The sequence below is a fragment of the Arabidopsis lyrata genome (assembly GCF_000004255.2).
Source record: "Arabidopsis lyrata subsp. lyrata unplaced genomic scaffold ARALYscaffold_1, whole genome shotgun sequence".
In the NCBI taxonomy this organism is placed as follows: domain Eukaryota; kingdom Viridiplantae; phylum Streptophyta; class Magnoliopsida; order Brassicales; family Brassicaceae; genus Arabidopsis; species Arabidopsis lyrata.
The window spans coordinates 16,562,938-16,575,848 of NW_003302555.1; the positions used below are offsets into that span (position 1 = coordinate 16,562,938).

The following is a 12,911-nucleotide window of genomic DNA, read 5'->3' on the forward strand; positions in this document are numbered from 1 at the left end:
CAAAACTCAATATCTTCTTCTTCAAACAAAATAAGTTTCAAGAGAGACAAGAAACAATATTTTTTAGCCGCTAGAGTATTACATTTTTCTACTGAAAAACCAAACTTAACATTTATAAAACCGAAAAAACTATCAATCATCAGGTTAGCCTTTGGATTCACGACGACGTATCAGATTTGCGTTCAGCGTCTGCGGCAGACTGCATTTGAGTTGCATATTGTAAGTTCCAGAGAACATCTTCAAAGGAAGGTCTTGCAGAAGGTTCAAGCAAAACACATTTATTGGCGATTGAGATGGCAATCGATAAAGACTCCTGCGAGCTTGTTGTCAGGACCGTTGGACTTACTGTTTTCTGCCGACCGTCTTGGCTCCCAAATGACGTCTGCAAATGCAACATTGCAGCAACAGCTATTAACCACCATGATTTAAAGCAAATAACAATGATGAAGATTGCTTTCTTTTTTTTTCTATTTGATACCATTTCGTTGAGAAGATAGGCCTCTCCTTTTGTAGTAGGCACTGGTCCTATCAGAGATTCCAGAAGTATGAATCCAAAGTTGTACACATCGTCCTCTCTTTTAGCCATTTTCCTGCGTAATTCCAAAGTTTGAATTAGATTCTCCTAAACGCTATGAAATTTTGAAATAGAAGAATCTATGTAGAAGCAGAAGCAAAGTAGAGTCCTGAGTTAGTATCAAAGAAGAGCATACAAAATGAAGATAAACAGAGTGAAAGAGAGTAAATAGGGCAAACCTCGAGCTTTTTGTTCTCTTCAATGATGGCAGAGACTCCATAGTCACTGAGCTTTGCAATCTTGTGTTCGTCAAGCAAAATGTTGTTCGTCTTCAGATGATTGTTGAATGAACAAAATCCCAATCTTTCTTCCTTGGAACTGTTTTCCCTCAGTTTCAGCCTCTTCGCATAAGAATTCTTGATGCTGATCATGACTGCCAATTATGGACAAGCAATTCCACCGAGTTTAACAACTCGCTCGCCGGAAGCTCCTGCCAAGCAACGGGGAGGGATCCCAATTAATCTGTTATTCGACAAGTCCAAGTTTAACTCCACAGGTCAGATAAAGCGGTAGCTTCCCACTGAGCTTGTTAGATGCCAAGTCTAAGTAACTAATGTTTGGCAAAGAGAACAAGAACCGAGATGGAGTTCCAGTCAGATGATTGAACAACAAGTCAAGATGCTGAAGCTGAGACAAACCACCAAAACGTCAGGGAAAATGTGTTGCAGTAGTAACCAATAGACCTGAGGTTGTTGATTGATCACACTCGAAACCTGATTGAATCTAACATCTTACACAAAACAGAAACAGCCTCATTTCTGAATCCAAGAACAGCTGACAAAACTTGAAATTAACTAACAAAAGGAAATGATTCCACCACAATGGCTCCTGCTTCAGTTCAGAGCAGCTTATAGAAAGTAACTAAACCCTAATTTACCAATTACGTAGCTCACAAGATCCAAAAAGCTTTCACCGACAACAACAACAAAACAACTATAATGGCTCTTCTTATCTAACGCTGCTCAAATTCTCTCTGATGACGAGAAAGACAGAGAGAAAGTGAAAGCTGAGCGTCTTCGCACTGTTTACGCTTAAGGCTTGTTCCGCCGCTAGAGCAAAGAGACCTCACCGCCTCTGATTCCTCCGGACAAGCCTCAGCCACCACGCACTCCGCAAACGCCTTGTTCAAATGTCTGCAACCGGATCTCCTTGCCGGTCCCTCAGGCATCCGACGGTGGCACTGCAACAACGCTTCCTGCAACCGATCGCAAGATCTCATCGGGATATCTCCGGTGATCTCTCTCACATGTCTTCTTTGATGATCCGATTATCATCATTAGTTAGATTTGGGCTTTTGATTTTTGAGCCCATATTCTCTTTGGGTAATTATGTGAAGCCCACTTATCTTACACACACCGGACATTAGTTTTTTTTGTTGTTGCCATTTGGAAGATCTGAAATCAACCAAATAGGTTGGTTTAGTGGATTTTGAGAGTTTTTAAAGTCACTAATACAAATTCTATTTAATATATCACTCTTTATGATATTATCATTCTTAATTCTTATTTTTAAAGTCAAATCTCATGTGGTGGTTATATGACTTAATCAGAAAAGGTTTGTGACTTTGTTTTAGTCTTTGTCAAGGTTCCTCAATAGAAGTGGTTATGGATGTGACTTCTTGCCATTGGCTTACACCAACTATCTTATTACTAGATAGTCGTAATTTACGAAAAATGACTTGCAAAACAATGTGATAGTAGTGTGATCACTCAACTCTCATATAAACATATGTAACTAGCTATACAATATTATATTAAATATGAAAAATATATAGATTAAAGATTCTCTCGTATCAAACTTTAGAAAGCTTATTACGTACAAGTACCCTCTTGTTGAATGTCATTCAAGCTTTTGTTGAATAATATTGGCTCGGGATATATATATTTTTTTCCCTTTTTTAATAATAACTTTATTCATCTTTCTCTTCTAAAAAGAGACATCATTTGAAAAACAGTACACAGTTTAAAGATGAAGTAAGAGAAAAAAAAGAGAAACAAGACCACATGTGACGAAGTTACACGATAAGTTGAGTTGAAGAGAAAGCAGGTTAAGGTTGGATAAACCGAAACCAGGTTGAAAGGTAATTCTTGAGATTGTCGAGTTGGTCTGACATTTTCATTTTTCTCTTTACAGGTGGAAAGAATTGACCACGCTTAACCAATGTTCTTAAAGTATTTATCTATGGAACTAGCAATTGTTATTTGTGCAAACCCCTAATCGTTACAAATGATCGAAAGAAACTAGAAACAAAACTAAGAATTAAAATTACATCATTAAGATAAACTTAGTGCAATCTATCATGCGTCCTTCAAGTTAAAGATCTTCAAAATAAACTGGAGTTGCTGATCAACGCAGAGAATCTCAATGTCGATCATTGGTTAATGGCTTCATATATGGTACAATCTTTATTAAAGAAGGCTTGAGCCGTATTCAATTAAAGATGAAAAAGTGTAGACGTTGGTTTTTCCTTGCTCAAACATTATGAATAACAATCTGCACAAAAACAAGAAAATAGTAATAGTATGCAAGATTGTTCGTATATTACATTCAAACAAGTTTGATCTATTAGCTCTCATTGCATGTACAATGAAGCAATCATACTATTCCATGTTAAAAACGTATACCTTGTAGAACATATATCATATGGATTAGAGTGGTGTATATAATAAGCACTAAATTGGCCAATTTAACAATAGTTAAAATCTATTTATTAAAAAAAAAAAGGAGAGAGCGAGAGAGAGTGCATTTAAGTAAATTAAAAAAGAATAATATTTCTTTATTTCAATTTCTCCTAAGTCTCCAATAAGATAAATTGTTAATATTATCAGGATTATGGGTTTTGTCACTAAACTAAGGGATTTTTGCCAAATGTACCATTTTTTCTCAATTCCTTTCAAAATCTACCACATTCATATCTTTCTTTCAAATCATACCACATTTACATGCAAAGTTACCATTTTGCCCTCAATATTTCACAACATCCACTTTTTCTATTCCCTATTAATCTCTCATCCCTCGAGATCCGTGCACTTTAACCCCACATCATTATCTCCCTTAGAGAAACACAAAACACTTTCGTCTCTCTCTCACTTTCCCTTTCTCTTTCTTCTTTAGATCTTGTCTCATAATAAACGCTTTCGTTTTGTCTCTAGATCTTGTCCCCGATTGAAAATTCTCTGTTGCGTCTAGATCTTGTCCCCGATTTCATCAGTTTGCTCTATTATCATGAATCCCAGATGATATGGTTTTACCAGCCTGCAGAGATCTGGATTTACTCGGGGACAACATCTCTTAATTATCCATCGCCAGATGGTGTAATTTTACTAGCCAGATATCTGGATTAACTCGGGGACAACTTCGTTTTACCAGACAGAGGGACGAAAACGGTTACCAATGCGCTAGGAGAGAGACAAAAAGGACGGCAGAAATTTTGTAAACGTGCAGCATTAAATGCAGACTGCTCCTTCCTGTCCCAAGTTGTCCCTTTCTCTGACACACACTTCTCTCTCAATCAAGGGCAATTTCGTCCGGCTTTAAGCATGTGGCATTGAAATGTGGTACATTTCAAAAGCTTTTCCCCAAATGTGGTACTGGGCCTAAACTTTCTCTGAAAAGTGGTACCCAATCTAATTTTTCCCTAAACTAATACTCTTCTTTTTTTTCTTCTGTCACTAGGTATATTATATGTTTATTTAATTATATTAGTAGTATAGGTCAAGGAAAAGAAACACATAGGCACATGTAAACGCGTTCCTACCAACAAACATGAACTTGTGGACATATTTCATACACACTGTTACTAAAACATATATGCGTATATTTCGGGAAATCAAGATGTCATACTCTGAAAATAACACATAATTGGATTTACTATAGGAAGTAAAATAAAGAAAAGACAAGTAAATCTATTGTTACCTCGAATTGTGATAGAGGGAATCGTAAAAGTTAACGCGGAAACGCCTTTCTCATGAAAATTTAGTTTATCTTGATTTGATATTGTTGGTGATTTAGTGACTGAAGCTGCAGGATGACCTAGTACTACTATCTATACACACACACATACACAAAATGCATGCATGTAAACTATGTATATATATACACACATGCATGAATCCACCGTAAATATATATTACAAGTAGGCAAAGAACTAGAGATCACTAATTATTAAAAAGAGGAAGGAAAAAAGCTTTAAGTTGTAGGAAAAAAACTTTTATAGGTGTGGAAATTAACTAGTATATGTGTGTATGTCGTATGTAGCAATTACCAGATCATGCTGGCAGCTTCAGCCTCTAAAAACCAGCATAGATATAGATCCATGTAAATCGTACATGGACACGATAATTGAAAAAAAAAAGAATGAGAAGAGAAATGACCCTTTTTGAAGGTTTTTTCCAAGATTTTTGAGTTTTTAGGAGAGGGCAAATTAAACATTAACAAGAAGAAAAGCTAAGAGACAGGAAAAATGTCTAAGCTTGATAATCTTAATCGAGATTCTTCTCTTTCTCTCTCTCTCACACATGTATATAACAAAAAAAATTATCAACAACAGCAACTTTGAATAATAATAATTGAAAAAAGAAATAATAATAATACACGTTACACAGATGCTTGTTTGTTTGGATAAATGGACCACAAATGTGTATTTTCCTGTTTTTATTGTTTTGTCAACATGTGTATTTATTTTGGGTATAAGATAAAATGTCAATATAAGTTAATACAGTTGCGATCATGATAATTTGTTATTGTATATAAATATCGGTTTATCAATATATTAATATTTCTTAATTATATATTTAATCTATCAAAGTAGATATTTTCCGTGAGAATTTAGAGGAATATGTGTTTGGACAGTTTCATTCAAATATTATTAATGATTTTAACTATCAATTTTTTTTTTACTTTTGGCTTAACCAAATACAATATTTTTTAAGTAAGAGAATAACAAAGTTATCGAGTATATTGATTTTCTGTTGTTGTCTATATATGAGATACTAGTTTTTAATAGTTCATATTGCAGTTCTTTATTGACAGCCAAGTGTTCCAAATGGCATAAATAAAGAGAATTGTTTAGTTCAAATATGATGTGGTAGAATTTTAAAAAAAAGTTAGCAGTATATAGACGGTTAAAGGATTAACACCATAACATTATAAAATATGCTTACGTGTATACAAACACATTAAATGGCAGTTTTTATCTATTTATAACCTACAACTTCAATTCAATTTAAACAAAAAAAAAAAAAATCATACAGTGTTACGTTGGTCCCTCCTCAAAGCCAAGGAGAATTGTAACTCAAGAACACAAGAACTGTTTTTATCAATTTTCAAGTCTACCTCATTACCATGACTTAGAAGTCTTTAAATACACAAAGGAAAGCAAATGACCGTTCACAAATCCTACAAACTAGGAAACATGGAGAAATGGGAATGTGGAGATCAATCCCCTAAAACTTAGGAACACATGATCGTAATTCTTCTTTTCACTATGAGGCCTGTACCAATTCTTCTCCGGTTTAATCTTGATTATGATCTTATCATACAGAAGGAAATTAGTAGTAGTAGGCTCACCTACTCAAATCTAACATAGTAAACTTTTGTTTTTGTCTATTTCATATTTCTGCTTTGTTAAAAGAAAAAAAAAAATCGAGTTTCGATCTTCAAAAAAAGAAAAAGAGAAGATAGGGTTCGGGAATTAATGGCTGAGACAAATGAAAAGGATACGACCAAATCCGAAATCTTCATTGCATTTGCACGCGTCTTCTGTCTTATTGCATCTCCTCTTTCTTTTTGTCCTCAGCCCTCACTATCCAACATGTTCACACATACATGCATACACAAAAACACTTACACATATTTGTAAATTTCTATGTGAAACCTTCAATTTTCTGCACGAACACTGATAGTAAAACGTTCGAAATAGATTCTTAGACATATATGTACCAGGCTCCGGATCATTAGTAGAATAAATTTGATATATTTTTTGAGTTATGTATGTAATCATATTTCCACGCACAACAACACCACATTCTTCTAATCAATCACAAAACTGCCCATGTTCGGATACAATGTATTTGTATTCATCACTAATTATACTAGTACTAGTATATAAGTGTATTAATTGGTGTGACAAGAAACAAAAATAAGTGTATTAATGGATGTGCTAACAAAGTAGTAATAAATAGACGTTGGCATGACAAGATTTGTTGGAAGATGGAGTTGTCTTGAGTAGTGTGTTGTCTCTTGTCATCTCTAGTGTCTTTTGTTTTGTGTATTTACTTATAAAATCGAACATTTCCAGTTGTACGTAAATATATATACGTACTACATTTTTTTTCTTACAAACTAAATATCCACTTTAAGTTGACTCAATTAAGATCTGTTAATTTTAACTTTTAAACGAAGGCATTACTAATTAGTTGATATGTCTCTTCATAATATAAAATATGTACATCACTTGTCTTCATAATAACTACAAAAAAACAAGAAACAAGTATAACGCTATGAGTCTATGCATGATAACTCCATTAATTGTTTTCCTTGTTTTTGTTGTTATAATTGACGTAAATAATTTAATAATTGGGTCCATAGAAACGTGATTATGTTTTAATGTCTCCCATGATTAGAATAAGAAAAGATAATTAGACTTTATTAAGTGTGACGAAAAAAAAATCCCCACTCGTCTTTTTTGTTTGTTTGACAATTAGTTTGTGAAAGATTCGTTAACCAAACCAAATCAATGACGTGATTATTTGTGTCTGTCAATCAGCATCTGCCAGACTGCCACCTAGCATTTACTAGTTTATTATTATTTCAAGGTTGGTAGTTAAAAACAAATACAATGTTCTTTACTCTTTTAATTACCTGCTAGTTGCAAATTAAAAACTCAAAAAAAACTTTATTACAATGAAAAATTCACAACCATAGCAAAATATCGAAGATGAAAACAAGTCAAACAAAGATTAATTGTGTTTCAAGTTAAAAACATCCAATACGTCGTAACTCTTTAACCTTGTGTGTTGCATCATTACTTCTCTATCTTTTGTATACTCTGTCTCTGCATTCTTTCTCAGTCTCTGTTTTAGTGTTTTGCATTCTTCATGTTCACTTCTAAGCTCAGTGTTTTGTGCTTAAAGTGGTTGAAAGTTTGAGTCTTTGAGAGGTTTAAACTTCTTAATATGATTGCAATTTTTTGTACAATTGCAAGAGTTTGTAAATATTGCTACTAGTTCTGCTTCTTATTTGGCAACTCGATTGTATCTTCGACAGCGAATGCAGAATAATAGAAAGAACATCCAAATTTACGAGCTCCCTTCGAGTTACCAAAGTACACCTCGCCTCGAAAAAAGTCATGCGTCACCTATACTAATCGGAAAGACATTGCTCTCTTAGTGTTACATGGTTCTTATAGCATTTATCTCTTTCTCTTGCTACCAAAGAAGAATTACTAAAGAAATGAAGAAGTGATCACATACCACTCTAAAGCTTCTAACCTCCCTTGGGCATGAACGCAATCTGCAGCCAAATTCTTTCTATTGCGAAGATAACCCGAAGATTTGAACCAAGTTACATGTAAACCGAGATGAATCCAACAGATGCGGAACATGGCTCATTAATGTTCTGTAAAGAGGATAGGTATATATTCTTGACCCAAAGAACCCTCTGCACAAAGCTTATGCGAGAACGGAACAATAGGACTCATACATACAAAATGCCACCTAAACGCTGCTTAGATCTTCAAAGTTATCAATCAAGCTATATATAAAGAACACAGCTTCCTTTTCTTGATCATCTCGGCCATCATAAGATCCAATTTACGATCAAATCATTTGAACAGTTGTTTCTGCTACTTAGTGCACAAATAGATTGTAGAATCCAGTCACTAAATCTATCACAAAGATTGTACAAAGTTCTTATTCTTTACTTAAACATAGCCACTTTCATATCATACACACTCTCGAGTTCCTATCATAAAATTCTCTCAGCGAAGATGATGCCTGTGGAAACCAAAGAACCTTCAATATAAGCAAATCATCAATCCAAAAATTGTCATTCTTTAAAGAAACACATACCTTAATGTTTCCTTTGTTCCTTTACGAATTTTGCAACGTATAGTTGGAAGCCCTAGCTTCTGATGCGCCTCGTACCTGTGACAACCCGAGAACCCTAAACCAATGGAAAAATTTATCATCTACTAGCTTTCAAGAACAGAAATCACCAAGAACAAGAAAATTCATAAAAGTACCATAGTAAGTTCCATCAACTTCAATCACATCGATCTGTTCCACAAACAAAACACAAAATTAGATTTTGAAATGTGTGCTTCTGGATTTGATGAATATGAATCCAAGAAATTGCTTAACCGGAACTTGAAGACCGATTTGACGGATACTATCCATAAGCTCCTTAACTTTGTTCTGATCGTTGGATCTTGTTCGCATCAACGGTCTTCGTATCTTATCCAACGGTAATTCCACGATCATCGGACCTACACCGCCGCTAGGTCCTCCGATCACCGGCGGCGAACCTGAAATTAAAATCAAACACAGAGACGCAGCAGCTTCAACTTCAAGCTTGAATTTCAGATTACTGTGTAAGAATTAGAGCTTAAGAGCGTTACCGTTAGATGAAGAAGCTGAAACAGAGAAGCTTCTCAAGCTAATTGGTAATCTCATCATCAAATTCGCCATTGTCGCCGTCTCCTTCTCCTCTCAATCTCTAGAAAATTAAAATAATATTTATTTGAAAATAATTGTGAACGAAATATAAAGATTCAAAACGACGACGTATGTTGATAAATTTCCACACAGATGAATCTTTTTGCTTTTCGGATATTAGACCATACGCAGCGACATATTTTCTACTGGGGTGTGAGGATTAAAAAAACAAAAGTAATCAAATAGTAAGGAGAAAGACAACATCCGGGTGTGAAGTAACAACTTCTCTCTCGTCGAGTGTAAGATGACGTGGCGTGCTGTGAGTCGCCGAAATCCTCTTTTTCTTCTCCCACATTTTTTTTCCTCTCTCTCCTTTGATTTTCTACACAGACATCTTTACCCCACTGTTATTATATTATTAAATTGACTTAAATATATATACTCAAAAAACCCCATGGGGTTTTTAACAATATTTTTTTTTATAAATTTTGCATTAAGAATTTTATTAGGAGATTTTAATTTTTTCCTCCTCCAGTGGTAAAACCCTATTAGGAGTTCTTAATAACAAATAATTAATATTTTAAAAATTATTTTGTTTTAAATATATTTTATATTTCAAAGAAGATTACTAAACTTAATTCTCTAGTTTTTGTATCTAAATGCATAAGATCAAGAGGAGGAGGAAAAAGAAAAAAAGGCGTTGATGTGAGAGCAGAGGAGTTCATTGCTAACTTCTGTGAACAGATGAAGTTGCAGAGGCAAATCTCTTATTTGCTATACAAACAACACAACGAAGTCGTATGATGAGTATCGAACGTGTCTCCAGTTAATTCATTTTTTTTTGTTTATTATCAATATGTACCTAAGCAACTCATGCTCTGTGTGGTACCTAATCACATTGTTAAAATAGAAAATAAAAATGAGATCCACAAGTGATAAGCCACTCAAGATTCAGAGAAGAGAATAATACATGTTGAAGATTGGGTGGGTAAGATAAGGGCTCTCTCTTGTTAGGCTAGAAGGAATGAAATTCTGAACCTCATGTGCTAGAGTAACAGCCGTAAATTGAACCCGAAGCGAATTGGAGGTAGTCGAATTGGAACTCGACAATTTTATCAAAAAGTCAAACTAAACTTTAAGATTTAAATAATATTTCGAAAGTTCATGCTTTTTTCATCCCAAATTTGAAAGTTCGCGTTATTTTCGATACTTTTCCCACTTTTTTTTGGCTTGTCAAAAAATCCTAGCCAACCACACGATGACACGTCATGGTTCTTATGATTTCTAAAGGCTCTGATTTAATGGATCAGTACATAGGTGAGTTTTGTTGAGTATCAGTAGCCCAAAAAACATATTTAATAGATCAAAACAAGTATTTGGGCTTGATCCGTATCAGTCCACTTATACCTTTGATACTGAGTATCGGGTGACGTGGCAACATTTGATTGGTTCAGCGTTTTCGCTGAAAGCAGAGAAAAAAAAAAAACATTTCTGCCACTCTTCTCTCTCTCTCGGGAGAAAACCTAAAAACTTCCGCCGATTTTTGATTGGAACTCTCCTCCGTCGATTTCTCCTCTCCTCCGCCGATTTCTCCTCTCCTCCGTCGATTTCTCCTCTCCTCCGCTGATACTCTGTCGTTGCCGAAGGCGGAAGCAGAAGAAGAACAACAAACGATCCTTCTTCGATGTAGAAGAAGGGATCCCCAGAAACAGGTAATTTTTGTGTTCTGATCTCTCTCTCTCTATCTGTTCACGATCCTGGTGATTTTCTAGGGTTTTTTCTTGTATCATTCTCTGTGGAGTTTTACCCTGTTTAATTTCTAGAGTTTATGATCAATTTTCTTTTGTCGATTGCTTTTATTCGTAGGTTTCAGAGGATGTTGTGGTGGAGTATGTTCCGGAACAACCAGAATTGGAAGATGGTTTCGACGATGAATTTAGGAACATCTTTGACAAGACATTGGTCTCAAAAGAGAAAATATTTGCAGGTTTGTGATAATTGATGCTGTAATTAACAACGTGTCTGTGGTATTGTGGGTGGATAGCACATATGGGTATTAAATCAAAAGTGATAGATTTTAGGGTCAATTAAGCTTCCTTATACGAATATATAGCTTCTTGCAGGAGAACATCTGTGATAACCATGAAGCCTGGACTTGTAGGTGAAGGAGACTGTTTATTGTTTTCTGCTTCAATGAGTTTTTGTTCTGTTCTTCATTTTAAAATCGTTTTGCTTATGTCATTTGCAGGAGATGACAAGTAAAATTATATGCAAGTACAAGATGGCAAGTACAAGTAAAAGAAGATGACAAGTAAAAGAAGATGGCAACTTGTTGTTAACTCTTTTGTGTTCTGTTCTTCATTTAAATGTCGTTTTGCTTCTGTCATTGTGTCACTGGTATTCATTTTGCTTCAGAACCACAACTTTTTGTAGATGCAAGTGTTCTGTGTATAGCCATGTTTCATGTTTGTGTGAAGAACAAGAGAAATGCATATCTTTTTTAATCAATATGCAAGACACCATGGAGACGATCCGCGTCCTGCAACCACACTCATCCGATGGCTTGACAAGCACGTCCGCAACCAACTCTCGGCAATCAAATCACTGGGCGATAGACGTTACGACCAAGCCTTACAAGCATGGTTCGCCGTCCAAGCTTAACGTGGAGTGCTCTGTTTTTTTCTCATAACCTCTGTTTCTTCAAAAGCAAAGCTCAATCTTAATCTTCTGTTTTTTATATTTTCAAAAACAATGCTGATGTAACAAGTATATTTTTTTTCTTGAATATAATTTAACATTTTATTCAAAAAAAAAAAAAAAAAAAAAAAACAATATGCATATCTCCACAAAACCAATACACAAACCAAAACACATAAACTTGAATCAAGTGATTTGATCAAATTTTCTCTACAAAACCAAAACACAAACACATAAACCAAAACACATAAATTTCAAAAATTTAAATTTAAAGAACCTCATTAGAGATTCTACCATTGAAGTATATCAAAAATAAGAATTCATAAGGGGTATCTAAATTTTTTTTTTTTTTTTGCAATATTTGAATTTTAAATATGGTTAAGAGCCCCTCAAACATTTCTACCATTGGAGATGCTCTAATATTATTTTATGTTTTTTTGAATTTTATGTTTTTTTTTCCTTAAGTTTATTCTACGTTATTTTGGATTGTAATATTACCTTTTGTAATCCTATGTTTTAATATATTTATTTTCGATTTTGCAAACAATTTTTTTTTATGATACTTAAACCGGTCTCACCAATGGAAACATATTTAGTACTAGTATCATAACAAATCTCAAAAATAAACAAACATTAAAATTAATACTAAAAAATTGTTAATGATACTCATAAAATATCACCTATGTGCATGCTCTAAGGAAAGTTCAAACAATAATTAATTATTTTGATTTATTTTTAAGGAATGTTATTGGTTTTTGATTTAAACAGTATTTCGATGACTTTAATAAAATCATAAAAAGTAAATAAATGAATGTTTTCTATAATCTTGTTGATTAATTGTTCCATTATTTGTTAAAATTTCCCAAACGATCTCTACTTTTTAAAGATATTTTTAATGATTTTATTTTGTGAAGAATAATGTATAAAATCATAAACTACAAAAAAAAATCATAAACCAATAACAGAATAATTTAATTCATTAGCAA

General features: G+C 34.0%; 3 protein-coding genes and 1 long non-coding RNA gene across 4 annotated transcripts; 1 reads left to right on the forward strand and 3 right to left on the reverse strand.

Annotated features, from left to right (window-relative positions):
• Window positions 1–33: 33 nt before the first annotated feature.
• On the reverse strand, window positions 34–1,841 carry LOC9329894 (the record flags this gene model as incomplete). The annotated part of the gene is made up of 3 exons (XM_021010465.1): window positions 34–382; window positions 479–590; window positions 754–1,841. A coding segment is annotated over one exon (315 nt), but the record flags the coding sequence as incomplete, so codon positions are not given.
• Window positions 1,842–2,675: 834 nt separating this feature from the next.
• On the reverse strand, window positions 2,676–5,245 carry LOC110225305. The gene is made up of 2 exons (XR_002329696.1): window positions 4,490–5,245; window positions 2,676–3,067 (listed from the first exon to the last, which is right to left on the reverse strand). It is a non-coding gene; the product is annotated as an uncharacterized LOC110225305 (long non-coding RNA).
• A 3,082-nt stretch (window positions 5,246–8,327) lies between these two features.
• Window positions 8,328–9,314, reverse strand: LOC9327189 (sulfiredoxin, chloroplastic/mitochondrial). Its single transcript, XM_021014925.1, has 5 exons — window positions 9,192–9,314; window positions 8,935–9,098; window positions 8,817–8,850; window positions 8,644–8,737; window positions 8,328–8,568 (listed from the first exon to the last, which is right to left on the reverse strand). The coding sequence occupies exons 1-5, from the start codon at window positions 9,259–9,261 to the stop codon at window positions 8,553–8,555; spliced, it is 378 nt and encodes a 125-aa protein (XP_020870584.1). The 5' UTR covers window positions 9,262–9,314; the 3' UTR covers window positions 8,328–8,552.
• Window positions 9,315–10,496: 1,182 nt separating this feature from the next.
• On the forward strand, window positions 10,497–11,736 carry LOC110224411. Its single transcript, XM_021010467.1, has 6 exons — window positions 10,497–10,537; window positions 10,570–10,813; window positions 10,854–10,940; window positions 11,095–11,215; window positions 11,342–11,385; window positions 11,477–11,736. The coding sequence occupies exons 1-6, from the start codon at window positions 10,497–10,499 to the stop codon at window positions 11,534–11,536; spliced, it is 597 nt and encodes a 198-aa protein (XP_020866126.1). The 3' UTR covers window positions 11,537–11,736.
• Window positions 11,737–12,911: the final 1,175 nt, after the last annotated feature.

Bases quoted from the DNA above. Each gene is read 5' to 3' on its own strand.
- LOC9327189 (XM_021014925.1), bottom strand. From the start codon at position 9,261: ATGGCGAATTTGATGATGAGATTACCAATTAGCTTGAGAAGCTTCTCT. The intron at 8,851-8,934 runs GTTAAGCAATTT...TTTGTGGAACAG, and splicing joins AAATCGGTCTTCAAGTTCCG to ATCGATGTGATTGAAGTTGA. The intron at 8,738-8,816 runs GTACTTTTATGA...CCATTGGTTTAG, and splicing joins AGTTGATGGAACTTACTATG to GGTTCTCGGGTTGTCACAGG.
- LOC110224411 (XM_021010467.1), top strand. From the start codon at position 10,497: ATGGTTCTTATGATTTCTAAAGGCTCTGATTTAATGGATCA. The intron at 10,941-11,094 runs GTAATTTTTGTG...TTTTATTCGTAG, and splicing joins GAAGGGATCCCCAGAAACAG to GTTTCAGAGGATGTTGTGGT. The intron at 11,216-11,341 runs GTTTGTGATAAT...ACGAATATATAG, and splicing joins AAAAGAGAAAATATTTGCAG to CTTCTTGCAGGAGAACATCT.